This window comes from Tripterygium wilfordii, chromosome 19 (assembly GCF_013401445.1).
Source record: "Tripterygium wilfordii isolate XIE 37 chromosome 19, ASM1340144v1, whole genome shotgun sequence".
Lineage (NCBI taxonomy): Eukaryota > Viridiplantae > Streptophyta > Magnoliopsida > Celastrales > Celastraceae > Tripterygium > Tripterygium wilfordii.
Window position 1 is genome coordinate 13,085,983 of NC_052250.1, and position 25,277 is coordinate 13,111,259.

The following is a 25,277-nucleotide window of genomic DNA, read 5'->3' on the forward strand; positions in this document are numbered from 1 at the left end:
TTTTAGCAAATCGATAAAAGATTTTCTACAATTCTCACGATCGCGTGCCACGGTCACGTTTAAAAACCATCAAATATGATGATTAGAGTCTGTTTGGTATGGAAACCAAGCATACCCAACAAATTCTAATCCTTTTTTTTAATAGAAATAGCAAATCGATCAAAGATTTTCTACAATTCTCACGATCGCGTGCCACGGTCACGTTTAAAAACCATCAAATATGATGATTAGAGTATGTTTGGTGTGGAAACCAAGCATATATACCCAACAAATTCTAATCCTTTTTTTTAATAGAAATAGCAAATCGATCAAAGATTTTCTACAATTCTCACGATCGCGTGCCACGGTCACGTTTAAAAACCATCAAATATGATGATTAGAGTCTGTTTGGTGTGGAAACCAAGCATATATACCCAAAAAATTCTAATCCTTTTTTTTAATAGAAATAGCAAATCGATCAAAGATTTTCTACAATTCTCACGATCGCATGTCACCGTCACGTTTAAAAATTATTAGTAACGCTAATCAAAAATTTGTATAGACAAATATCAAGATTAAAACAAACATACCAAACAGATTCTAATCCTTTTTTGATTTTTAATAAAAATAACAAATCGATCAAAGATCTTCTATAATCCTCCCGATCACGTTTCACCGTCACGTTCAAAAACTACAAGAAACACTAATCACGATAATTGTAAAACATGCCTGTGAACTAGAAAAGAAAAGATCAATGAGACAATTAGATACAATAGGAAAAACTTACAGAATACCGATGTTTCTGTCTGATAGCGAATGGAAATTTTGTGACTTGAATGATGACAATATATGATAATGAAAAGAAGAAGTACTTTTGCTTATACAGTAACAGCCCTCATATACCCATAGGCTATATATTCTTACATGAATTCAACTTCAATTTCCTACCAAAAATGTTTAAGATTTGATCTAACCCTATATGGCTCTTATTTGGTAAATCTGTGATTGCAAGTTATTATATCTATCTGCAAACAACTGGCCCAATTATATATTTTCCTCTACACGTTTTTTATGGTGTTCATCGAATGCTACTAAATGGCAAACAGACAAAAATTATTTGAACGTTGTAATCATTACATACATCCTCGAATGGAATAAGGTTAATTCACATGGAATTCACCATTGCTTTGCAGTTTCAAATTTTGAAAAAGGAAAATTATCCAAGAGATAAGATCAAAAATATTAAACATCGATTCCTCGTCTACAAATATTATTTAACAAATTAAAAAGGAAAAAAATACAACATAAAATGAAATTTACTTTTTCTAAAAAGTAATTAATATGCACTAACATAACACAAAAGTGGTACTAATTAAGTTAATTAATTAAGAATGAGGTGGGTGGGGCATAAAATTCGAAATAGTTGTGAATCCATGTCCACATTCTGATGTAGACGGAAACAACAAAGAAAGATTAAAACAATGTTCAATCACACAAACACACTGGAATCCGTTAGAAAATGAGAGGAAAACTCTCAAGGGTTTCAATATATTTATTAGAATGAGAGATAATAATCACTAGGGTCAGCTACAACCTTAAAATGATGAAAAACATAAAATTACGATAATGTCCTTAAAACGTAAAACGACACATTTAAGGCCCTAAATAATGAAATTTTGCATAACTAAGGTGGGGCCAAGAGTATGCCTAGTTCTGCTCAGCTCGTCGTTTTGCTTCAATCAGTAGAATTTTGTCGAATTCAGACAACGTGATCATGTTCAATCCTACTAATTGATTTTATTATAAATAAAACAAACTTCATAAACCAGTCCTATATAACAATCAATATTAAGAAAATATAATATTAAAGTGACAAAAATGAAAACTTTAATACACAATTAGCTCTCTTCAAATATATATATATTTCTTCGTATAATTAGTCTACCTTGAATTAAAAAAGTTGGATTTTTTTGCCCTTTTTAAAGCTTTTGTCAGAATCTGTTGGGTACACGAGAAAAAGGGGTAATGGTGGGACCATTTGATGTTGTTTGGACTCTGCTTACCATGGTCAAACTTACAAAAGCAATACATTTTTTTTTCTCTTATTTTGACTCCATCGATACGTCTGTATCAGCATCACCACCACCTTGCTGCATGTCTCACATCTCATCATCTACCAATTTCAATTTTCTTGGATTCTTCTTCTTTTTTTTCTCATCAAGATTTCCTTGGATTCTTTATTCACTTACTCTTCTTCATGATTCCTGTAATTCAAGGTCACGAAACCTCCCACTCACGTGCTTCCTCTCAAGAATTCTATGTGACTTGTATCTAAGTATCTAACATCACCTTTAAATAAGGCTTAGAAATATGTTTTTCATTAGAATCGAACTTTAAACACATATGTCTAACCCAATCGATTACCAATCGAACCACCTCTCGTAACTAACATCACCTTAATTTGTTCACCGGTCTTACGAATACGAATATCAATATTTTTATCCTAGTTATACTAAATGTTTAGATAAACGCACACAATTTCATATGAATCATGTAGGATATGTGAGACTCACAATTTCATCTGCATTCATTTTGACATTTGGGACAATTTGAACAAAAAAAACACTGACATCTTTAGTATTTTCGTAATTCATTTAGTTGTTCACAAAAATGATTAAATTATTTTAACTAATAAATATAACTTTAGCACAATCTTATACTCATTACGGGAAGTACTCTTTATCTTATGTGACCAAACCAGTAGTTCAAGGAATCGAACCATACTTGTTAACCAGTGCCAGTGCATTGCTTGTGACCTGTATAACATTAGTGACTTGAACCGTAATAGAAGCTTTTACTCTACCATCGAAGGCCCGACCCGAGAACCCATCAAGGCAAGTGTTCGCATCAGTTAGAGCAGCGCTGGTCCAAGTCTGTGCATTGCTAGCGTGCCACACAAAGTCCTGACCCCGGGCCCGGCCCATTAGCTTCAGCTCCTGAGCCGATTTCGTAAGCCGGTCCACCATGTCATCCATCTCTTCCGCGCAGTCCTTAATTGCCGCAAGCTCTCTGGCCTTGAGACCTCTCAGGTACTTCATCCTTGACACGTTGGTCTTAATGGTCTGGGCTTTGGCTAGGCTCACGGACAATGCGACCTGGGCCAGTTGGCCTGGGCTTTGTTTGATCGCTTTGGCGTAGACGGAGAGGTATCGGACGCATACGGCGGGGTATTGGGTGGCACCGCACGATTCCTTAATGAAGCTTGCGGCATCGGACTTGACCGGAGACCTGGAGCTGGGCTGGGCCGTGCCTGCAATGGTTAAGATAACAATCACTAGCAAGAGAAGGGCAGCTCTTGCCATAGCTTTGGAAAGCAAAACTTAATTTCAGTGTATTAACCAGATGAAACGTTAAGAAACAGAGAGAGAGTACTGTGGACTTGGAAGAGCGATGGAGGGGTTTTTTATAGGCTTATTTGCATGAGCTAACGTGCGCCGGATGATTTGGATCCTATCCAATTCGGGGATACGGTGAGATGTCGGCACATGATGGTGTGGACTAAAAATGGTGGAAAGTTGGGGAACCCACCTCCCTTCGTAGACTTTAAAAGCAATTGGGGGGGGGGGGGGGTAATTCTTTTGTTCATATGCTTGAGAGTTAATCATGGCGACTGCCGACTAGCTTACGTCCATGGTGGGCCGAATCCCGGACTTGGGCGGTACAATGTGATTTGATTCTGGTCTTCCGACATTATAGCCGTTAATTAAGATAATCAAAGATGGGTCCTTTCGAAGTCCACTTATTCTCGCACAGTGGCACATGTGAGATTCCATTAAAGAAATTTTCATTAACCCTCTAAAGCCAGGAAGTGTACAAAAATTACTTTATGATTACAATATAAAATTACAAATAATGAACATCAGGAATGATCATGTGATTATATCCCAAGTCGTATTCAGCATAGTTTTCAGAACAGTACCTAGTATCGCACACCTGCATTAGAGTTCCAAGTAATTTAAAATGTTCCAAGTCATTGGTACTGTGAATTAATAGTAACCCCCACGTGATCTACCATCCCAATCCTCTATCTTCCATCATTTTTCTGACTCTCTCCACATCCTCCAACCTACCAGCATTGCTGTAAACTTTCATCAGAAGTTCAAAATTATGTTCATTATCAGGCTCCAATTCGAAAAGATTTTGAGCGGCAATTTCTCCCATATCTACATTCCCATGTAAGTAACAAGCATATAGCAATGCTCCCCACACGGTTGGACCAGCCCCAAACTCCATTCTTTTCACTACAATAGCATAGGCCTCATCAAGCCTCCCCGCCCTCCCGTAAAGATTTACCATGCAAGCATAATGTTCCATGATGGGCGTAATCCCGTATTTTTCAGTCATCAGCAAAAATAGTCTCTCTCCGAACTTCACCAAACCCAAATGAGCGCAAGCTGATAACAGCGACACAAACGTTATAGCATCAGGCAAAACACCAGCATTCTCCATATCCTCGAAATACTGTAACACTCTGGGATCTTTAGAGTGAGCAGAAACTATAGAGTTCCATGAAATGGTATCCCTATCAGGCATTTGATCAAACAACCAACGTGCTTGCTCTACATTCCCATGACTGGCATAGAGAACAATCAAAGAATTAGCAATGGACAAGTCCCATTCAATTCCCTGTCGAACAACCCACCCATGAATTTGAATTCCAATCTTTAAGGACCACCCACAGGCAAGGATGGACGATATAGCCACTGAGTCCGGCTCAAATCCTTGTTTGATCATCGCATGGAAGATCTCCAGAGCTTCATTTAGAAGCCCGTGACGAATATAACCAGTGAGCATTGAATTCCACGAAACCAAGTCTTTGCAATCAACCTTATCAAAAACCCTTCTAGCCTGGACAATATCACCACATTTGGCATACATATCCACAAGCGCATTAAGCACAAACCCATCTTTTCCAAAGCCCAAGCGCACCAAATGGCGGTGTACCGCCAATCCAAGTTGAACAGAACCTATTCCTCCACAAGCTTTCAAAACGCGAGGGAATGTGAAACGATCTGGCTCAACCCCCTCTTCCTCCATTTGAAAGTAAAGTGCCATGGCATCTTCATACAAACCCAATTCTGCGTACCCTGACATAAGCGCATTCCACGGAAATGCATACATATCTCTCCTATCCATTTCGTCGAACACTTGGTGTGCGTCGTCCATAAGCCCAAAAGAGGAATAAAGCCTGAGCAGTCTTGACGAAAGCGCCACGTTTTTGCGTAAAAGGTTGGTGGGTATAAGACCGTGGATTCTCATGCCTCGGTCTACAGCTCTTAGGCGGTAACATGTTTCTAAAAGGGAAGCAAATGTATCAATATCGACTCTTACATGATTCTTCAGAGCGGTTTCAAGCTCTTCGAGGACGGAGTCGAGTGCTTGGAGTTTGGTCTGGGTGTGGGGTTGGTGATGAGTTAGGAGAGGGGTTGGGTAGGATTTTGGGAACGAGAGGGAACCCCTTTTGTTTTGGTTCAATTGTTGCTCCCGGTGTTTTCGTTGTCTCAAAAATTGTCTCTGTTTCCTTCTCTGATTTGAAGAGCAGTACAGGTGGAGTGAAGTGGTGGGTACTGGGTAGACTCGATGGTCGTAAAATGGTCACCATTAGTGAAAAGTTTAGGACAATTTTGAGGAAAAAATAAGTGTGGAGGGGATCATAAAGATACAACCACTGCTGTCTGCCTTGTGGGCATCGACATCCTTTATGCGCAATACGGATAGGTACCAGCTTAGCCACCCTCTGTAACCAATGACAGTTCAACGATGTTTTATCAGGACCTCCCAAAGAAATGGAGATTTGTTCATTAAGAGCATCCAAAAAGCATATAAAACACATGAATCTGTGTCGGGTAAGGCGACTTGGTTCAGGGGCACTGGCGCACTGCAGTAAACTCCCCCCATTCTTACCAAGAGTTGGGCCGCTTTTACCCATTGGGAAAAAAACACACGATCCATTATATATTCATTAGCTTTCTTTACACAGATCCCTGAACCAAAGTTCAGACTCTCTTCAAGCCCGTTCTTCATTACTATTGAACAATTAACCTGAAATATGTTTTTTTTTTTAAAAAAAAAAACAAAACTCAGAACGAACAAAATATTTGAGCAGCAAAGATTGCTCTGGGCATAATTATACATCATCAGGTAGAAAAATACAGATGAGAGAATTTCATCCTTTAAGCTGAAAAAGGTAATGCCACCAGTGAATTTCCAAAACCATTTGCTCAGGACTCTTCTCTGCACAAAGTACCCATTACCGCTTGAAAAAGGCGGAGCAACTCCAATTGCATAGATGGCTGTTTGTGCATGCTGTCCTTGGATTGTCGGATTAAATTCTCATTTTGTCGCCTGTTGTAGACCAGTTGTCCTACAAATAAGAAAGGTTATAAGCACATGATGTTAACAAAATGTCTTGCGTTGATGCCTTTAGAAATATTGATCATTCCTACCCAGCAGAGACATGCATTTTAAGCAAAAGCATAGACTATAGAGCATGAGATAAACTAACATGCCATCCAGCGAATGCCAGCTAAACAGTCATGGTTTGTTTTGGTTAAATGAGAATAGAAACAAAAAAAGATACCTTGCACGCGTCGAAAATTGGGCGAACCTGTTCAAAAATCTCATCTACTGTTCCAACTGCATCAATCTGAACCAAAAATGTCATGATTGAAGGAATATAATCATTGCATCTTATTCACAACATACTCTGCCCCAGAAAAATGCCAGGAAAACTAAGAATTCTACTTCAAACATATATTTGTCAGAGACTAGATGTACCTTGTGGAGCTTCCCTTTATTGGAGTAATAGTTAATAACTGGAAGACTTAATGCTTCAAACACTTTAAGGCGCTTCTCCATGGTATTTATATTATCATCAACTCGGCCCTACAATACAACAATGCTGTAACTTGAATAATACTTCATATGATTTATAAAATGGATTATCATAAGTACTATGTACCTGATTACGGCTTAGCACTCGCTCTACCATCTCTTTTTCAGGGCAATCGAAGTAAAGCACAATGTTGGGTTCTGCTCCAATCTGCATGGGGAACAAAGTGGTAATGACCATAAGAAAGCAGAACCATAGAGCTAATGCTAACAAATAGCCTGGTCTCAGGTTAGAACAAATCCAGTTTCAAATCTCCCTTTTTGTAATCACTTGTTTCTCCTTTGATTTAACTACGTATCCCATTATTCCGGAAAGAGATTTGTTTTCCCTCATTGTTCACAAAATAACAACAGAAAATTAATCCGCGGATAAGATAGTTAAACCTTTGAAGGCATGGCAGAAATAAGAAGTCAAACATTTAAAAAAGAAAGGAAGAAAAGACAATGCACATAATGAAACTCACCATCTGTTCAAATGCTATGCGATTCTCCTCAGTTCTTGGAAAACCATCAATGAGAAATTTAACATTATCACTTGATTCCATCTCCTTTTTTATCAATTTGACTGTCACTTCAGAAGGAACAATTTTTCCCTCAATAACTGCTTTAAGAATCATGGTCCTGCAATTGCATGCGATGATCAAATGACTTTTACAGAATTTAAATAACGTGCTCAACAAAAGACATTTGGCAAGAATCTACAATTTTTACCCATCTTTACTATTAGAAGCTATTTCCCTCCTTAACAAATCTCCTGCACTGAGATGTGTGAATCCAAAAGTCTCAACAATTTTTTCACATTGAGTACCTTTTCCACTACCAGGGCCACCTGTGAACATAGCGATTCAGTTCAATATTGAGCAAAGCATCGGACATTCATGATTCAAACAAATAAGCAAGCAATCATTACAGAACACTTTCATGAAAACATTATCAGGCAGAATCTTACAAATGCTCATAAGCCTCTAAAGTTGCTTCTTCATGATGTGAAAATTGCAAAGACATAGTCTAGAAAGAAAAAAATATTTCTACCAACAATAATGTGTTCTTCATTTTTCTTTTTCCAAAATCTTGCCTGGCAATTGGCAAGATGTTGCATTAGAAACATACAATGTATCTTTTTTCACCCATCACCTACATTATCTTCGTTACCTTCAAAATGCAACTCAAATTCATTGCCAAATTATTAATTCGAAAGGTCACTGGAAAAATGAGCATTACAGTTAGCATGGAGCCATATTTTAACGATGTATGATCATATAGGCAAAACCTTCACCAAAATATCAATTAAGAGCCTAACCACAACCTAATCGTAGAGTTGCTTTGAAGCCTAGAGACTCATCTCATATGTTCAAATCTATGAAACATCTGCAATGTGGCAGTAAGATTGCATACATCATGCCTTTCCTCGACCCTACCTCCACTGTGGGAGCCATGTAGATGGGAGTTTTTTAGAAGAATTTCTTTCAAAAAGTAACAAAGGACACAACATATGATGTGCTGTGGCATTCAAAACGCCATGGTGGTTCATGTTGCATCAACATACCACCCACCTTCTGTCAAAGAGGCATATTATTTGGAATTAACAATGCATAATGGTTACCTAACACAAAGGTTATGAATGGAGTTTTGTCCCAGGATACAATCCCACCTTTTGGCTGCGTTTAAACAAGAAACAAACGTGATTAGAATTTTTTAAGAAAAAAAGGAAATACAATTGACCTTATATATGTTAAACAGAAAAGTTCAGTCAGTAAATAAAAAACCTCTTTTTTTAATGTATTTTCGGTCAGGGTAGAGCATAAAGATTGCTAATTGTTACCAAAGCTAACTAAAAAAGCTACAATTAATACATTAAATAACAAAAATCAAAAGATTACAAGATACAAAGTTGAGTTAATCAGTAAGTGTCAATACCATAGTATAATCAAGCCGAGAATCATGCTTCCCACATTGGAGAGCACCTTTGCACTCTTTATTTGACTAGACATTTTCAAAGTATTTCATTCTGGTCAAGAATCTCTAGGGAACCTCACTAGATGGTTTTACCTTGAATGAGGATGCAGGGTCTACAACAAAGCTAACAAAGATAGCCCTCTGTATATGATTAATAAAAAGATAAGTAATACTTAGTAGAGAAAGCTCTCTAGGTTTTCAATAATTTTCTTCAATATAAAAACATAAATGTCAATTCAAGCCATACTAGTTTGAGTCATTTTCTCATACTTGCCCTCTTGGACTTACCTAATTAGATCAATTATCAATCTAAAGCAATACAGCCAGAAAGCAAAAGGCAAGTCCTCAGAAAATAATTTAACCATGCAATCCTGAATTCTGAAAATAAAGAAACAGAATTCATGTAGACTGGTTGGAATAGGTTGTAGATGGGCTATGTTCAACGAGAACAGTTTCACTCTTGAAAAATAAATGCAGGAACCAAAGGCAAGAAAATGATCCTCCAGGTTGCCAAGCTGGTCCTTCTGCCCCCTCATGGGGGGTTGAGGTTGGGGATTTGACCCTCCACTTCACAGACTTTGAATTTTTCCCCCTAAATATTTTGATATGCAGGGGAAAACTCTCAAAAGCATCACTAAGAATATTATATTGGCAAATTAGATAAGTCCAAATAAATGAACCAGAAAAATTCCTTAAACAGGGACGTCTTATACCATAACAGAGCCAATACCTCCGTAGTAAGCGACTCCCAGACCTTCAACCTATAAGCAGCCTGCCATCAATAATGAGAATCAAGATACCAAAAGTACAAGTACAAGAGAAATAGACATAAATTTCACTTAAAAAAGTGCATCCAAAATGAACCCTACATTAAATGAAAGGAATCAACAATCGAAACTGGAGGCATCAAAGACCTTCGGCTGCCGAATAATGAAGGGCGTAGGAGCTTCTTACCTGGTTTGATAAGGTTGATTTTGAGGAAGATATCGAGGAAGAAAGAGAAATCACGCGCCTCCACATCGCTCTTGCTTCTCAAGCTGTGTTTCTCTTTCGCATCCACACTCTTGTATCTCTGGCGCTTTTCCCTCGATCTAGTTTCGGTTTTTGCACCCTCCGTCTTTCAGTTAGGCATTTCGTCGAACAGGTAACGCTGCTATTCATAGTGTATGCCGGTAACTCGGTATGTCCTGCAAAGGGTCAGGCCGCGAACTACTACAAACTGTGGACCCGGAAAAGTATTTGGGTTTTATGGGCCAGAAAAGGTGTAAACAGGCCTGTCCGTTCACCCACAGACCATACTTGACAAAGTTGGGCTCAATGATCAATGAAACATGGGATTACCTGTAAAGAATAAAGCCATATACATATCCCAGTGCTTGCTCAGCTTCATCTTCTCTGGTTTGCCTACGCGATTTGTGTTTGTGTTTGTGTTTGCTTCATCTGGTTGTTAGGGCTTGGTTGCTCTAAGGCTATTTGTTTGGTTTGGGCTTACATTTCTTCATGGGCGATATTATCTCAGTTAGGCCTATTCTACATCTACAACCACTTAGCCCCACATGCTTCTTTTTTCTTTCAACTATACGGCACAGTTCAATATAATTTCAATCAAAAAAGATATGGATTCCAATAGATGGGATCAATCATTCCAGTAAATAATTGTGTCATTCTTATTTTTTAATTGATGTAAGTGTTGGGACCCTGATAATTGAAACAAATAGTGACATTATTTACTTGAATAATTGAGATCCTATTTACTAAGATCCTTATCACTTCTCATTAAGACCCCAGTAGAGACAAAACAGCCAAAGAAGAGAACAACATAGCTACGTAATACTACACGAAAGAGGACAATGAAGCAGGTTATTGAAAAATGAAAAGGGCAAAGTCAAAGCATATTTTTCTAACATTTTATTTCACTCAAATGCTGTGAACATCATATCCTTTCATTTGCAAACAAACAAGTTTGTCATTGTGACCATAAACGTAATGACTGACCTATACTATAAGACAAACATAGATATACCGACCCAAAAACAAAAAGAAATCATTTTAAAAAAAGGGTCGTTGAGATAAGTATTTATATCCACAAGAGAATAATTTCATGTTTAGCCTATGACATATAGAAATCTCATTACAACAATATGCATCCAGGGTCCGCCCTAGCCTAAAGCAGCCCTAGCCTAAAGCAGCCCAAGCCTAGGGCTTCGGTGGCAACATAATTAATTATTCTTTTATAAAAAATCCCAAAATCAAAATTCTTTAGTAACTCTTTTCATTAAACTGGATTGCACTATTTATAAAGCACCAATATCAGATTTTATATTTATATTTTGTATTTATACTTTGTTTTAAGCTCGTTCTTCACTTTTGATATAAAATTTGTATGAGTACCGTCTCATTTTATGATTTTTTTTTTTTTTTTGTAATAGGACATCAATACTTTGCCGTGCCGCTTTAGCCACCAAAATAGTTAAGCCGATCTTGTATGCATTTAAGTTTTGTGCAATATACTTATTCGATGCATACAAATCGAATTTAATTTTACAAACACAAAATACTAGCTAGTCAAGCCTTTTAGTCTTATTGTATTAAATTACTTAGGCCATCTTGGATTTCCTTTTTATCTCTCCTTTCTTTATTATATACATGCATGTTGCTTGTAGAAAAAAGAAAAACGGACAAAAAGACTAGTCAAAATTCCAACTAATTTGTCAACCAATCCCCCCCCACCCGAACCCTGGTGTTGAATAGGTTGCAACTAAACTGAAATAAACATAAATACTTGAAGAATCTCAATCCTAGCTAAGTTTAAACTTTAACCAAGAACTTTAAAATGTGTTTAATTTTAGTGATTTCATCTAAAGTCAACTAAGTTAGTACCGTCTCATTTTGTGAATTTTTTTTTTGTAATAGGACATCAGTACTTTACCGTGCCACTTTAGGTACTAAAATGGCTAGGTCGGTCTTGTATGCATTCAAGTTCTGTACAATATACTTATTCCATGCACACTAGTCAAATTTAATTTCAGTAACACAAAATGTTAGTCACCAACAAGAGGTGGCTCGGTTGACAATCGACTAGGTTAGACATATGTGTATTCAATGTTCGATGACTTAATTAAGTCTACCGATGGGTATATATGGACAAAACCCACTTTTAAACACCAAATAGGTTTTTTCATGGGTTTAAGTAACTTGGGCCAAGACTCAGTTGCTGGGATCATGACGAACAAACCCGTAAGGATAATCCAATGTATCTACGAGAACCAAAATTCCAAAACGGACAATATAGTTAGTTATTTGGGATGTGGTTTTGTAATATCTTTGGTGTCCTTTATGTATCTCTCATTTCTTTATAATATACATGCATGTTGCTTGTAGAAAAAATAAATACGGACAAAAAGACTAGTCAGATTTTCAAACTTATTTGTCAACCAATTCTCCCCCACCTGAATCCTGGTGTTGAATAGGGTTGTAACTAAACTGAAATAAGCATAATACTTGAAGAGTGTGTTTGGATTGAGGGATTTGGGGGGAAGAGAAGAGAAGGGAGGGGAGGGGGAGAGAAGGGAAGAGAGGGGAAGGGGGACTATTTTTCCCTCTTCCATGTTTGGATAGATAAAAAAAAGAATGAAAGAAAATTTGTTTAACTTATTAATTTATCATTCTTTTTATGTTAAAATATTATGTACAAGGGTAAAATAGATATTTAACTTACAAATGACTTAATTAGTAATCCCTTCCCTCCAAATGACTCCATATTGGAGAGAGAGAATTTTAACAAAAATTTAATGAAATCTTCCTCTCAAATCCCCTCAAATCCCTCCCCTTAATTTTTAATAAACTATCCAAACAAGGGAATTGGAAGGAAACTCTATTTCCCTTCCCTCCAAATCCCTCAATCCAAACACACTCGAAAAATCTCAATCGTAGCTAAGTTCAAACTTTAACTAAGAGCTGTAAAATGTGTTTAATTTTCGTGATTTCATCTGAAGTCAACTAAGTTAGTGTACAAAACATTAGAATATAGTTGTCATCTAATATGAATCAAGAAAAAACTAACATGTTTCGTGGTTACCAAGTCCTTGTTACCACCTACCACCATAATATATTCCAACACCATGAATGTGACGCACTTGAAACCGTGTGCTAGTACATTAAAGATTATCATTGGGAAAAAAGAATGTGCCTAATGGTGGGGTATCGACAACCACTTAAATGATAACTTAATTGATGAATCTTTCTAAGGTTAAATCGTATAACTTAGTTTGATTTTCATTGAGAGTTACCTGGTCGTCAAGTGAGAAACTTTTGTACGTGCAGGAAATGACGGAAGCATGCCCACCCAAGGGTGAGCGGCCGACTCCCTTAAAATATGTTCTTAAAGTAAATTTTATATAGATATATTAGATTACTATGCACAATACATGTCCCATCTTAACTTAATAAGAAAATTAATTACATAATATGAGCTTAAGTAATTAGTTAGAGCTCAAAAGACGAATGACTCAATTAACGATGATTATACATCTATCACTTAACCCAATAAAATATTAATCACAACTAAACAATCGGGTCTGATAGTACTCAGGTGGAAAAATGATATCTATATATATATATTTTCGCCGTGTACTCAGGTTTGATAGTCTGAGTTTAAAGTCATATCAGATATCAAAAGGTAAATTTATATGATGTGGTTCTCCCTAAAAAAGAAAGTGCTGACGCTCTCGTGATGAAATGCTTAGGAAAGAAACTAGAGGTGCTTTTTTTTTTTTGGTTAGAAACTAGAGGTTTTTAATTATTTTGATAAAATGATAAAATTTCGTAGGTTTACGTGTCAGTTTCTTGTATGGTATTTCTTTTCGGACAGTCGCACTCGTGGGCCTAGAAAGGATTGGAACTTGAACTCAAGGGAGCCCATCCGATTCCGTGGTTAGGTACCAGGCCCCTCTCAAGAACTGTTGGTTGGGCCCGTCATGTGCTTATATAAATTTGCGCTTCTCACATGCGACTGGCGCGTGAAACCACACAAACATTCGAGTTTGATTATAAAAGGCGGAACGGCAGGAGGCTGGGCAGCCACATTTCTTGCCATGATCACAATGCAATTAGCATGACCAATTCGACGGTGTCATGCACGCGCGGGAGAAAAAGTATAGCTGAATATTCAAGCTTTGATCTCTTTACAAGTCATTAGGAAGTGAAGCAAGTATATAAAGGTGGGTGAGTGGGGCTTAGAGTCTCTCGGGGTGGTTGTTGTGAGCGTAGCGTTTTAATAGCAATAAGAGTGAGAGAGATGGGTAGGCAACCTTGTTGTGACAAACTTGGTGTAAAGAAGGGGCCTTGGACAGCCGAGGAGGACCAAAAACTGATCAATTTTATCCTCACACATGGCCAATGTTGCTGGCGTGCGGTGCCGAAGCTGGCCGGACTCCGCCGTTGTGGCAAGAGCTGTCGACTCCGCTGGACTAATTACCTACGGCCGGACTTGAAGCGAGGCCTCCTGACCGATGATGAAGAACAACTTGTTATTGATCTCCATGCCAATCTTGGCAATAGGTACTCTTCTCTTCTCTTCTCTACACCATTATTGATTTATGTGCTTAATTATATCAAAAGGTACTATCATTTCTTGAATTCTTGGTAATTAATTTCTTGACATGTGTATGGTAAAAGTATTATCTGCCTATTAATCCTAAACAAAATTGATACAGTGTTGATTTTGCATCTTATGTCACCATGCATCTATGTCTCGTACGATTTCATTGATTGTGCTTGATGAAGAGACACCAATAATAGTGATGATAGGTATCCTAGTTATTCAATCTGTTGAGTTATACTATTGTATGCACATGATTTGAATCATGTACGTCCAAGTCGTGAGCAGTTGGGATAAGAATACAAATGGTTGGATATTCATCATTTTGGAACACCTAAAACTGAAAGTGACAAAACATAAAATCTTGCATATCCATTATAATAGAACATATATATATACTATCCTCAATTTCCACTCCACTTAATAAAAAATAACACATTTCTTTAATGAATAATACAAGTTGGAATTAGTCAGTAAAGTAATTGACAAATGATTGTTGAATATGATGTTTAGTATCAAATTAGACCTAACTTTTAGAAAGATTATTATTTCTTTTTGAAATAATGTATTAATTGTTGCACTTTCCTTTTCCTTAGGTGGTCCAAAATTGCATCAAGATTGCCAGGAAGAACCGATAATGAGATCAAGAATCATTGGAACACCCACATCAAGAAAAAGTTGATCAAGATGGGGATTGATCCTGTTACTCATGAACCTCTGCACAAAGAGGAAGAAACCTCATCAAAAGAACAAATAAACAACAATCAATCCAATTTTGGTGGTGATCAGCAGCAGCAATTATCACTCAAAGATTGTGACCATGTCTCCTCCTCCTCCGCCGATAACAATTCAAGCTCCTCCACCGACGAATCGCCGTCGTTAGACCCTAACTGCAGTGAGGATGACTTGCTAATGAGTTACATATTATCTGATGCATTTTTGGACAATTCATCATGGAACTTCATGGCAACAACCAAAGATGATGACCAGGAGTTTGGACTTTGTAATTGGTCTGATGAGAGCTCATCTTCCTGGTTATTAGACTACCAAGATTTGAAAGATGAGGACTTGGGAACTGCTTATCTAAATGATATGAGCATGAGTATTGCTCCACCAGAAATGAATGGCAATAAGCACTAATTTATTTGCACTCTAGTACGTAGTAACCAACAGGGTTTGATATAAGTACTGGACAGTCAAATGTAATTGGGTTTCAATCCCAGTCTTTAATTAAAATTCATTTCACTCCTTTCTATATGATCTTGAACTATAATTATTCTCACAAAGGCCCGGAGCAACAACAAATATGATTTTAAATTGCGGAAGCTAAAGTTTGAATCCAAAACATTCCGCTCTGCTTTTATGCCATTTTAAGATTAGTTATTTTGTCATTTGACTCAATACGTTAACAAATTATATGAAAAGGAACAATATCGTGTATATACTTTCTGGATGCTCATATGTAATCTCACAAGAATTCTCCTATTAAGTACTCAAAGTAAGGATTTAAAATAAATATAGCTTTTTGACCATTGATTTAGTGAAATGATTAGTGGAACCTACTGTTTTGGGTCCCACATGTTTTAAATCAATGGTGAAAATATGTGTACTTATTTTAAATCTTTACTTTGAGTATTTATAGGAGAATTTCTTTGTAATCTCATATGAAAAAGAAAATTACCGCCCTTTTTTTGAGTCTATCAGCAAACTCGACTAATTGGATCCAGCTTGACTTGAGAAAGATATGGATTCCTCTTTAATTAGAGAGTCAACATCAACATCTAATGATGTTTCGTGTAAGGCATTTGGGGAGATAGAAAGGATTAAAGGGAAATTAATATCAACTATAATCCAAAGACGAAAGCAATTAACAAATATTAAAATGCTAATCATAATCATACATTAATCCCTCAATCAAGCAAACTTATTGGGTAGAGTTGGCTCAAATGTTCACACTTAATTAAGAAACTTGTGTATGATTCTTATTCATGAACAAATAGACAAGTAAATGCCCTTATCATGCACTTAAAAGTACCACAATAAGTACACCCGAGCCATTAGTTGGAGTGGTAAGGATGTTGTATATCATCATAGTGATCATAGTTCGAATTCTCCCATTTCAAAAAAAGTACCACAATAAGTAATATATCTATTCTCTTTCAATAGCAAAGATTGAGATTTTCAATGTCCTATGTAGAAGCAGCAAATACAAAAACAAAATATTACTGTTTCATTTTGCTCCTTATGTCATCAATGACAAAAACATGAAAGATATCTCCTAGAGAACATCAAAAAATTACATATAACGTTAATTTAATAAGCCCCTACAATTGCAGAAAACTACCAAGAACAGAATTTACATATGTACATCTGTGTGGCAAACAGTAACATGAATGACTTGCGGCCTATTGAGATGGATAAATATGCCATAGGCAGGGTCACAAGATTTCAGCATCCAGATTGTAGATTGATTAATGGAGAGTCTGCGGAGTCTTATCGATCATGTCCTCCGAACAGTTTTTGGTGGTAGGAACCTCCATCTGTGGAGTTTCTTTCCTTCTCTGGTTCTTTACAAATCGACAGAGGAGAAGGGTAACAAGTCTCTACGTTCAAGTCACTTCAAACCAGATGAGCTTCCCGTTGACCGTCTTTGATCAAAGATTCTCCTTCTCTTCAAAACTACATTCTACTTCAATCACGCCACTCAAGAAATTCGAGCTGGGTGCATACAAAGAGATGACACCATTTAATAAGTGATGGTGTATATTTTCTAAATGAACCGTGAAAACTATCATGGGACAGATGGTTTGGATGATTCTGCTGATTCCTTTGCGCTCTTCACAACCATATCATAGTTGATAGAGGCCAGCTGAGATAAGTTCTGGAAACAAAAAAAATTGATTTCCTTAATTGGAGTTCAAACTAGTAGATTTGCAAATTGGTCTGCATGTTAGGAAGGTAAAGGTAGTCGAGAAACCAAATGAATTCTTGCATCCTCCAAGGAAGATTTAACATTTTCATTTTGACTCCAAAGCAGATGATCATGAAATTGACAATATATATTTCAAAAGAGCTATGAAGTACTAAAGTAACACAAGCTAAATCTATAAACCCTTGTGCTATTCCCTGCAAGCATATTAAGCTCTCGGAGAAAATGTTAAAACTAAGCCTAAGATTTCATTTTCATGGGAAATTCAAGAATTCCTTTTTGTCAATGGAAAAAAAAAATATCAAGGGGTGACAGGCCTTACCTTAAAGGAGAAATTACTGAACGAATACTTCACGGCTAGGTTTGGAGCACTGAAGTCTGCCAGACTGCCAAATTCATCCCCCTGTGTCATCAGCATAGAAGAGTTAGAAGGCTGAAATAACAGTCAGTTTCAGCAGAAATCAGATCATTTTTGGAACTTGATGTGTATATGTGCTTCGTTCATAAGATTGTAGCGGTGAAATTTCAAATCATAGTCCATATATACGCTTCCGTTACATAAAAACCTTTCTAGGAATAGATTGAGACTCGATCATTCAATTCAGTAATAAATACTTTCGTAATTAATATATTCAATTTTTTATGGAATATTTTCTTTTGCTGTATATACTTGTCTGTTTTGAGAGTAGGGCCACCGTCAGATTGATTTACGGCTTCATGATGCACAGGGATAGATATATTATCAGAAAGAATATATAAAAGGTATTGCATACATCTTCGTCCTGCAAGTTGTTTGGGGAACCACTGCTGCATGTGTCAGTAAGGTCATCAAAGTCACTCGCTCCATGCACATTTTCATCCTCTGGATTCCATATATAACGACTCATAAAATAACTAGTGTCATGAGGTTCAGCTGATGGTATAAACATAGCCTGCAGCCAAATTGAGAAATTACCGACTGTTACCAACGACAATAATGTAAAATTTGGGAAGAGAAATCAAGATGATGACCTTTTGCCTTGCAAGTGTTTCCCAGTTAATGTCCTTAAAGAAAGGATGTTGTTTCACCTGCCAGAAAATCAACAACTCTATGTAGTATTCAAAATTTGAACATTAAAATGGAGATCTTCCTGCCATCAGGTTGGAGGCTTAAGTAGATGGTAATCAAAAAAATTGACACAAATGTTTTCTTTTATGAGATACCTCTTTGGCTCCTGTTGCTCCAAGCCTTTGAACCGGATTTTCAGTCAGCAATCTGAAACAGAGCATGTAAGTAATTTCGACAATAAAAAAGTGAGAATTTCAAGAGATTTTAATTGATAGATTCATTGATGACTTAGCAACATCATTCGCATAAGAAGTATTAGTCAACCAGTACAATGTTTCTTTGTCCCACCATGGAGTGATTCACCAGAATAGCATGAGCAGAAACAATTAGAACCTTTGAACGATAAACTATCAAATAACATATTCATGCTTGACAGAAACATTCTATGGAAATCTTAATTGTTTACAAACAGATCTATTCCCTGGAACTCTCAGTTCAACTCCTTTTTCATCATCATCTGCATCGTGCAGTTAGGCTGCATCGATGAAGTTAACGCTAGCTGAATGTAAGAGGAACAACAAGGTGATGTATCTAATCTTTCAGCTTCCTTTCACTTTTAAATTTACACTTGCTACAGGATGTAAGATAGACAAAAATAGCGAAATTATCTAATCTTTCAGCTTGTTTTACTTTTAAGACGACTCTTGCCATTGCCATGGTCATTGATGAATATTCTCATTTCTAAAATTTTGAAGGTGTACTATGAGAATTGCAAAAAATTTAAAAATATGAATGTAGTTATTCACCCCACAAATGCAGTTAGATAGAGAACACACATATCTTGCAGCAAAAAGGAAAAAGCAGTTAAAAAAAAACAAAACCGAAACATAAAATTACGAAAAGAAGCACAAAAACCAAAACTATGTTTTCTTACTTGTTGACCAAGTCTGACGTTTCATAGCTCATCTCCTCGGGTATCTTGGGCCAGGGTATATTTCTATTCACTATATTGTCAAATATTTGCTGCAATAGACAGAATTCAGTAGTAACTACATTGAGATAAACATTAAACTGTGAGACTGAAGGATCGCCATAACCAGATCTCAAAGAGCCTACCTGTGGAGTTTCTGCATTGAATGGTGGCATACCCACTAGCAACTCAAAAAGAATAATTCCTACTGACCACCAATCAGCTGTAGCACCTGCAAAGGTGCACACTCTGGTAAGCTTAAGCTGTCAAACCAAAAGGGAAAGAAGAAAAGCTCCACCTTTTTCTTAATAGCAGTATTGATTAAATTACAAGATTACGCACCATGTCCCATGCCGAGAAGTATCTCAGGCGCCAAATAATCAGGGGTGCCAACGACTGAATGCTTTTGGCGGTGCTCTTTCTTTGATGAAGCTTGACTTTTTGGCTCATCATCACCAAGAAAACTAGAGGTACTGAGCGATAGACCAGATAAGTCATCGGTGCTATCAATAAGACCAACCTTCGAGAGTCCAAAATCTGTCAACTGCAATCGAAGGGATTAGAGATTCGATTAGAGATTTAACCCTTTCAGGTATCAGGAGTTCTATAGGCAAACAAAATGTGAATGATAATGCCTGAGAATACGGGAAATGACAGGACAAAATGTCTCATCATAATTTTAGTGTTACAGAAGATTGTCCATGTATACACACAAATACTATGAGATAACTGTCAACCATCATGTACAGCATCTGTTGGTGCCACAATAAAATATATAGAAAGGACTATTTGGCCGAATTGAATGATAATCTAGTAAAAGGAAATAGCAGATTCCCGTGAATATACGATATGTAACTAAGTCCAATTTAATTTTATGTACAGAAGTTACTTCTAAGCATAATATGTATAAAGAATGGATTTTATCTACTATACCTGCTTTCTCAACTACTGAGAACATCTCTGATATACAAAAAAAAAGGTATTATATTAAAACACTCTAGAGAATGAAGTAAAAAAAATCAACCTTGATGTGACCATCTTGACCAATCAATAAGTTGTCCGGCTTCAAGTCTCTATGAATGACATTCATAGAATGCAGATATTCCAAAGCAAGAACCTGGCCAGAAGCAACAGAGTAACTTTCGCTTTTCGAAGAATTTCATTTTCTTTTCTTTTATTTCCAGTTAGACACGCATATTACAAATAAGGGTACAAAAATTGTTCCTTACAATTTCTGCAATATAGACGCGGGCCATGTCTTCATCTAAGCAGCCTAAATTTTTCAATAAAGAGTAAAGATCTCCGCCATTCAGATACTCCATGACCAGATAAAGATTCTCCCTGCATGTGAAGGAGTAGAAAAATCGGACCTGCTCATCATAAGAATACACCTACGTCATAAGAATTTCAAGATCCTAGCATTGATGAAATTGCAATACCTTGTGGGACTTACTTACCACAAAAGGATTGCGAACTGATATTAGGATGTTACGCTCAGCCAGAATACTTTCAACTGCATTTTTTCGTATCATATCAGCTTTTTTCAGAACCTGCGGAAATATTCATGACATATTAGTTAGTTGAAAAGATAGACAGTCTAAATTAATTTTGATGGTCCAAGAGAGTGTTCTTCCTAATAAGCACAGAGGATAAGCAATCCACCACTTTAAAGGGAAAGAGTCTAAAATCATATGCATTCTTCTTTTGAAAATTGGTAGACTGAAGTTGCCTTTAGTACTTTGTATGACCGTAGGTAGACATGGACATGATATGAGACCACTTAGATTTACCCCAAATGAGGCAGAAATCATAATAGCACAGAACACAAAGGGTAAATGCAAAGTATAGGATGTGCCCATAATCATATATTCCAGAAAATACATATGCAGATGTAAAGATCAGAGGTACCATATAAGAAAGCTACACTAATTTATATTTAACGATTCAGCTGTTTAGCGTTGGTATGGAAACAAAACCTTTATAGCAAATAAGTCGCCTGTCGCTCTTTTCCTAGCAAGGAAAACACGTCCAAATGCACCTCTGCTGATCGGTCTAATTATTTCAAAGTCTTCTATGGATGTTCGGTCCTTAGTAGAAGGATTGATAGGACTTGCACGCAAACTACGAACTGCTTCATCTTCCACTGAACTATCTTCATCAGCAATGGTATTCAACGTATCTATTTTTTCATCATCTATCTGTCCACAAAGAAGTATATATTTCTCCCTGTAATTATTAAAATTATATGATAAAATTAGAGATAGTAATCATAAAAGCAACCAATAAAAATGTGTGAGTGGACATCAGATGGAAACATAAAATAGAAGTTTTTCCGTGTTTATTATAGAGATGCTCTGCTTCAATAACATGCAGAAAACCTACCAGAATGTTTCGTATCTTGTGTGAGCAGCAAGAAAAATGTGACAATAAAGAGTCAAATTTAACTTACTGCAATAGTTTCTCAATGCGTCTTCCAAAAGTCTCAATAACAAGGGCATCCACTTTTCTGTCCTGGATGGCATATTTTAAGTCTTCAAGGCGGTCAAGCATACACTCCAATGCATTGTAGTCACAATCATTTATATTTGCAATAGAATGGGAAATTTCCAGTAGCTTGCTTATCTGTCATGGCAGGCATAATCAAAAGCTTCAATTAAAATATGAAGCATAAGCAGCAGAATTGTCATATTTCAGAACCAGTTGTCAAAGTCTAAAAAAATATTAGAAGCCGATTTATATAGGAGTTGATTCCCTGAAATTTTCAGAAAATAAAATGGAACTCAAAACTAAAAGCTAGATGAGGGCTACATATTCAGCACCACATTTAAAAATTAACAACCCTAAGCAAGGTCCATACTAAAAGTACCTTGAATACAACCACCAAAGATATCAATTGCAAGGGACAGTATAGTACCAATATGAACTATACAATCACAATATACAAGGTTATGTACCTGATGATTGTTCTCAAGCTCTGTTATTGTTCGTCGTCCACTTACTAGAAGTTCAATCTGGCTGGTTCGTGGCGTTAGTAGTGGTGATCTTGGGGTCAAGCTTCCAGCAGATGAAGTTTTTGCACTTAGATCAGAAGCCAAACCAGATTGTGCCTCACAAGAAATGTTAGGCAAGACATTTAGATCCTCTATGACAAAGGTATCAGCATCAGGAACACACTCAAGCATGTCTTCGGAGCAACGTCGAGACAAGGTATTCCTCTTTGGTGACACATGGTCTAACTCTTCGTGTGTACTTGATGTAGACACCCTTGCAGCGTCAGCAGTTTCCCTTGGGGAACCAATGCTATTCGGTGTGCTTTTCGGTGTCAAAGTTTCTAATATCTTTTCAAGAGTTTCTGCAACTCTTTCAAGCCGTTCATTTACAGTCAACCCTTTCAAGTCACATCTGTCAGCAATGGTACATATTCTAGAGTGCTCCTCTACATGAACTATTGGTATTTCAACCTCACAGATACGACAGATCATCGAATTTTCATAACTCACATTATGGTGATCCCCCCAGAGTCCCAAAGATAACTTTTTAAGTTCTGCAATTGGAGGATGGAAAGGTGGAGTTTCATGATCTTCAGAATTCTCGTCACTGCCATTTTTTGTTTCATCTTTCATTAGCAACTGTTCCGATTTATTCTTGGCGGGAGTATAAACAGCCTCAGAGCCTTTCCGATTTCTCTCAGCAGCTGATGGAAGTTTCTTCCAAGATGACATTCTATAACTGCTCGTAGTCGAGTCAACACTTTTTGCAGTGCCAACTTCCACATTTTGATCGACTTTCCCTTGTTTTGAAACAAATTGGCCTTGTTCCTGGCCACATGACTTCTTTCTATGTTTCTCAGTCACTTCATTTCCACCCAAAGGGCCACTGAATTCATTCTGTGCAATTTCCAATGGATAAACTCCAAGGTCGCTAAGTTGGTGAAGAGCCAAAATGTGTTCGCATTCATAACCGTTCTCTTTTTGGAACTGCACAAGCCTTGTGCATCGAGTGAGGATAAAAAGAAGGCGGGTGTACGCTTGTTTTACAATGCCCATCGGTAGCTCTTGACGCTTGTCATCCACAGTTTGTACGATGTCCTCACATTTCACCCAAAATTCATTGGGTGACAGCTTAGCACAACGATTAGCTTCAACCAACAAATCTTCCAAATTCTCCTTCCATTCAGGGTTAGACTCTGACGTCTTTTCAAGTATACCCACCAAATCACCAGCCAAAACACCTAAATCAGAGTTAACTTCTATCTTCATCCTATCAAATTTTGCCCTTACTGTCACCATAATCTCCTGGAAAATTTACCCCATATGTATATGTTCCTCATTTGTGAAGTTTGAAATAACTGAACTCAAAAAATATCTATGTATGTACTGCGTTTACCTCCATATGACCAAACGCACGAGACTTCCAAACAGGAAAGGGACGAACTCCTTTTGAATTGAGCTCATGAGAGAAGCTTTTGATTTCATTTGATTTCTTCTTCCTGCTACTTGTAAGTCGAATTATAGCTTGGAAACGCGGAGATTGCATGTCCTTGCCAACACCTGCATGCTGATTCTACAACCTCTATGTCAGCAAGCTAAACTACCAAACAACAGAACACACATTTATTCCAATTCTATGTCATGAATTTTACCTCCAACGCCGGATTGAGAGGAGAAGGATTTTTCAATGATTTAGATTGACTCCAGGGAACCTTTTTCCCTAATTCAACGCATTCATTACTAACATAGTCAGCATTTCAATAAGGCATTCTGAATTTCCTTCCACGGATTCTGTTTTAGGAAGAGCATACCTTGTTCCATCGGGTTCGGCTGGTGATGAGGGGTGGCCCAACCAGGGATGGGCTCCGCGGCGCCTGCTTTCTCCTTACGAGCCCGGTTCCCAAGATTTGACGGAGTCCCGGCCGTGGAGGAGAACCTAAGCGGTGAAGGTGAGGGAGCGGATCTTGTCCTAATATGGTTCAACCCCAGTGCAGCAGCGAGAATGATGGGCGTGTCCTCGTCCGGCCCAGGGAAATCATCGTCCTCCTCCTCCACCTCCTCTTCCTCCTCCTCCTCCTCCTCCTCGGTGTCATCAACATTGTCCTCAATGTCGGTGGAGTCATCCCTCTGCCCACGTCGAAGCGGGATGGGAGGTATCTTCCTGAGCTTGCACGGCGTCGAGGCGGACGATGATGGATCCTGATTCATTGACGAAGAGCTCGACATTGTCGTTTTTGCTGTTGCCGTTGTCGTTTTGAACCATCATAGCATTTTTTGGCTCGTTCTGTAGTGTGAACTGACGATAGAGAAAAGAGATGCGACGGTTGAGAGACAAGGCAGGTTTTCGCGGGAAATGGGGCGATTAAGGGCGACACGAAGGGGAGAGAGAGAGAGGGGTACTTCTGACTTCTGTTATATCTTTTCTGATTTTGTGTTAATTAGATAATCGATAAATTATTAATTTTAAATCCAAACGTGGTTGCCGCGAATTGCTTGCCTTGTAAGATGCTTGATACTTGATACTTGATTGGGATTGCATTCGGTTAAGACATTCGTAATAAGATCATCCATACAATAATCCATTTTTTTCTTTAGTTTTTTGACATCAATATAACTGAATTGACATTCTGTTATCCATGATTATTTTAGTTATTGTTTGATTTTATTAAAAGAATATACAAATTTTATTTGAAATAATTTATCGATCGCTCAATTATCGACCAGTTACGTTTATTCGATCATTTTCTCACACCCCTACCTATAAGTTACCTCAAATAACTGGTGTTTTTGCTCACATTCTTTATTCTCTAATTCTTTCTAACTATTGATTTTTATTAGTTGTTTGTACGTCAACA

General features: G+C 37.3%; 5 protein-coding genes across 7 annotated transcripts; 1 reads left to right on the forward strand and 4 right to left on the reverse strand.

Moving 5' to 3' along the window:
- Positions 1 to 2,542: 2,542 nt before the first annotated feature.
- LOC119985804 (21 kDa protein-like) lies at positions 2,543 to 3,441 on the reverse strand. Its single transcript, XM_038830201.1, has one exon. The coding sequence runs from the start codon at positions 3,339 to 3,341 to the stop codon at positions 2,745 to 2,747; it is 597 nt and encodes a 198-aa protein (XP_038686129.1). The 5' UTR covers positions 3,342 to 3,441; the 3' UTR covers positions 2,543 to 2,744.
- Positions 3,442 to 3,812: 371 nt separating this feature from the next.
- Positions 3,813 to 5,974, reverse strand: LOC119985802 (pentatricopeptide repeat-containing protein At4g25270, chloroplastic-like). The gene is given in 2 exon segments (XM_038830198.1): positions 3,813 to 5,613; positions 5,615 to 5,974. Coding segments are annotated over 2 exon segments (1,920 nt in total). The 5' UTR covers positions 5,969 to 5,974; the 3' UTR covers positions 3,813 to 4,047.
- Positions 5,975 to 6,076: 102 nt separating this feature from the next.
- LOC119985803 (UMP-CMP kinase-like) lies at positions 6,077 to 10,362 on the reverse strand. 2 transcript variants are annotated; one of them, XM_038830199.1, is made up of 10 exons: positions 10,228 to 10,362; positions 9,841 to 10,105; positions 9,617 to 9,658; positions 8,534 to 8,588; positions 7,642 to 7,759; positions 7,395 to 7,551; positions 7,001 to 7,081; positions 6,817 to 6,924; positions 6,620 to 6,685; positions 6,077 to 6,403 (listed from the first exon to the last, which is right to left on the reverse strand). In XM_038830199.1, the coding sequence occupies exons 2-10, from the start codon at positions 9,904 to 9,906 to the stop codon at positions 6,365 to 6,367; spliced, it is 732 nt and encodes a 243-aa protein (XP_038686127.1). In that variant the 5' UTR covers positions 9,907 to 10,105; positions 10,228 to 10,362; the 3' UTR covers positions 6,077 to 6,364. The 2 variants fall into 2 exon arrangements, with proteins under 2 accessions (XP_038686127.1, XP_038686128.1); XM_038830200.1 differs by having other exon boundaries at positions 9,841 to 10,073; positions 10,228 to 10,340.
- A 3,599-nt stretch (positions 10,363 to 13,961) lies between these two features.
- On the forward strand, positions 13,962 to 15,743 carry LOC119986277 (MYB-like transcription factor ODO1). The gene is made up of 2 exons (XM_038830853.1): positions 13,962 to 14,445; positions 15,082 to 15,743. The coding sequence occupies exons 1-2, from the start codon at positions 14,183 to 14,185 to the stop codon at positions 15,623 to 15,625; spliced, it is 807 nt and encodes a 268-aa protein (XP_038686781.1). The 5' UTR covers positions 13,962 to 14,182; the 3' UTR covers positions 15,626 to 15,743.
- A 949-nt stretch (positions 15,744 to 16,692) lies between these two features.
- LOC119986276 (probable serine/threonine protein kinase IRE) lies at positions 16,693 to 24,809 on the reverse strand. 2 transcript variants are annotated; one of them, XM_038830852.1, is made up of 17 exons: positions 24,234 to 24,809; positions 24,075 to 24,142; positions 23,819 to 23,989; positions 22,387 to 23,727; positions 21,882 to 22,054; positions 21,409 to 21,658; positions 20,890 to 20,982; positions 20,662 to 20,802; positions 20,457 to 20,549; positions 19,775 to 19,976; positions 19,579 to 19,664; positions 19,397 to 19,485; positions 18,618 to 18,669; positions 18,426 to 18,482; positions 18,188 to 18,346; positions 17,737 to 17,817; positions 16,693 to 17,366 (listed from the first exon to the last, which is right to left on the reverse strand). In XM_038830852.1, exons 1-17 carry the CDS (start codon positions 24,646 to 24,648, stop codon positions 17,277 to 17,279), a joined length of 3,561 nt encoding a protein of 1,186 aa, XP_038686780.1. In that variant the 5' UTR covers positions 24,649 to 24,809; the 3' UTR covers positions 16,693 to 17,276. The 2 variants fall into 2 exon arrangements, with proteins under 2 accessions (XP_038686780.1, XP_038686779.1); XM_038830851.1 differs by having other exon boundaries at positions 23,819 to 23,995.
- Positions 24,810 to 25,277: the final 468 nt, after the last annotated feature.

Excerpts from the sequence above, each read along its gene's own strand:
- LOC119986277 (XM_038830853.1), top strand. The coding sequence starts at position 14,183 with ATGGGTAGGCAACCTTGTTGTGACAAACTTGGTGTAAAGAAGGGGCCT. Across the intron at positions 14,446-15,081 it reads CATGCCAATCTTGGCAATAG|GTGGTCCAAAATTGCATCAA; the intron begins GTACTCTTCTCT and ends CCTTTTCCTTAG.
- LOC119985804 (XM_038830201.1), bottom strand. The coding sequence starts at position 3,341 with ATGGCAAGAGCTGCCCTTCTCTTGCTAGTGATTGTTATCTTAACCATT.
- LOC119985803 (XM_038830199.1), bottom strand. The coding sequence starts at position 9,906 with ATGTGGAGGCGCGTGATTTCTCTTTCTTCCTCGATATCTTCCTCAAAA. Across the intron at positions 8,589-9,616 it reads GGGAGTCGCTTACTACGGAG|CCAAAAGGTGGGATTGTATC; the intron begins GTATTGGCTCTG and ends GTTTAAACGCAG. Across the intron at positions 6,404-6,619 it reads CAATTTTCGACGCGTGCAAG|GACAACTGGTCTACAACAGG; the intron begins GTATCTTTTTTT and ends TCTTATTTGTAG.
- LOC119986276 (XM_038830851.1), bottom strand. The coding sequence starts at position 24,648 with ATGTCGAGCTCTTCGTCAATGAATCAGGATCCATCATCGTCCGCCTCG. Across the intron at positions 24,143-24,233 it reads GCCGAACCCGATGGAACAAG|GGAAAAAGGTTCCCTGGAGT; the intron begins GTATGCTCTTCC and ends GCGTTGAATTAG. Across the intron at positions 19,977-20,456 it reads GTCAAGATGGTCACATCAAG|TTGACAGATTTTGGACTCTC; the intron begins GTTGATTTTTTT and ends CTTCGATTGCAG.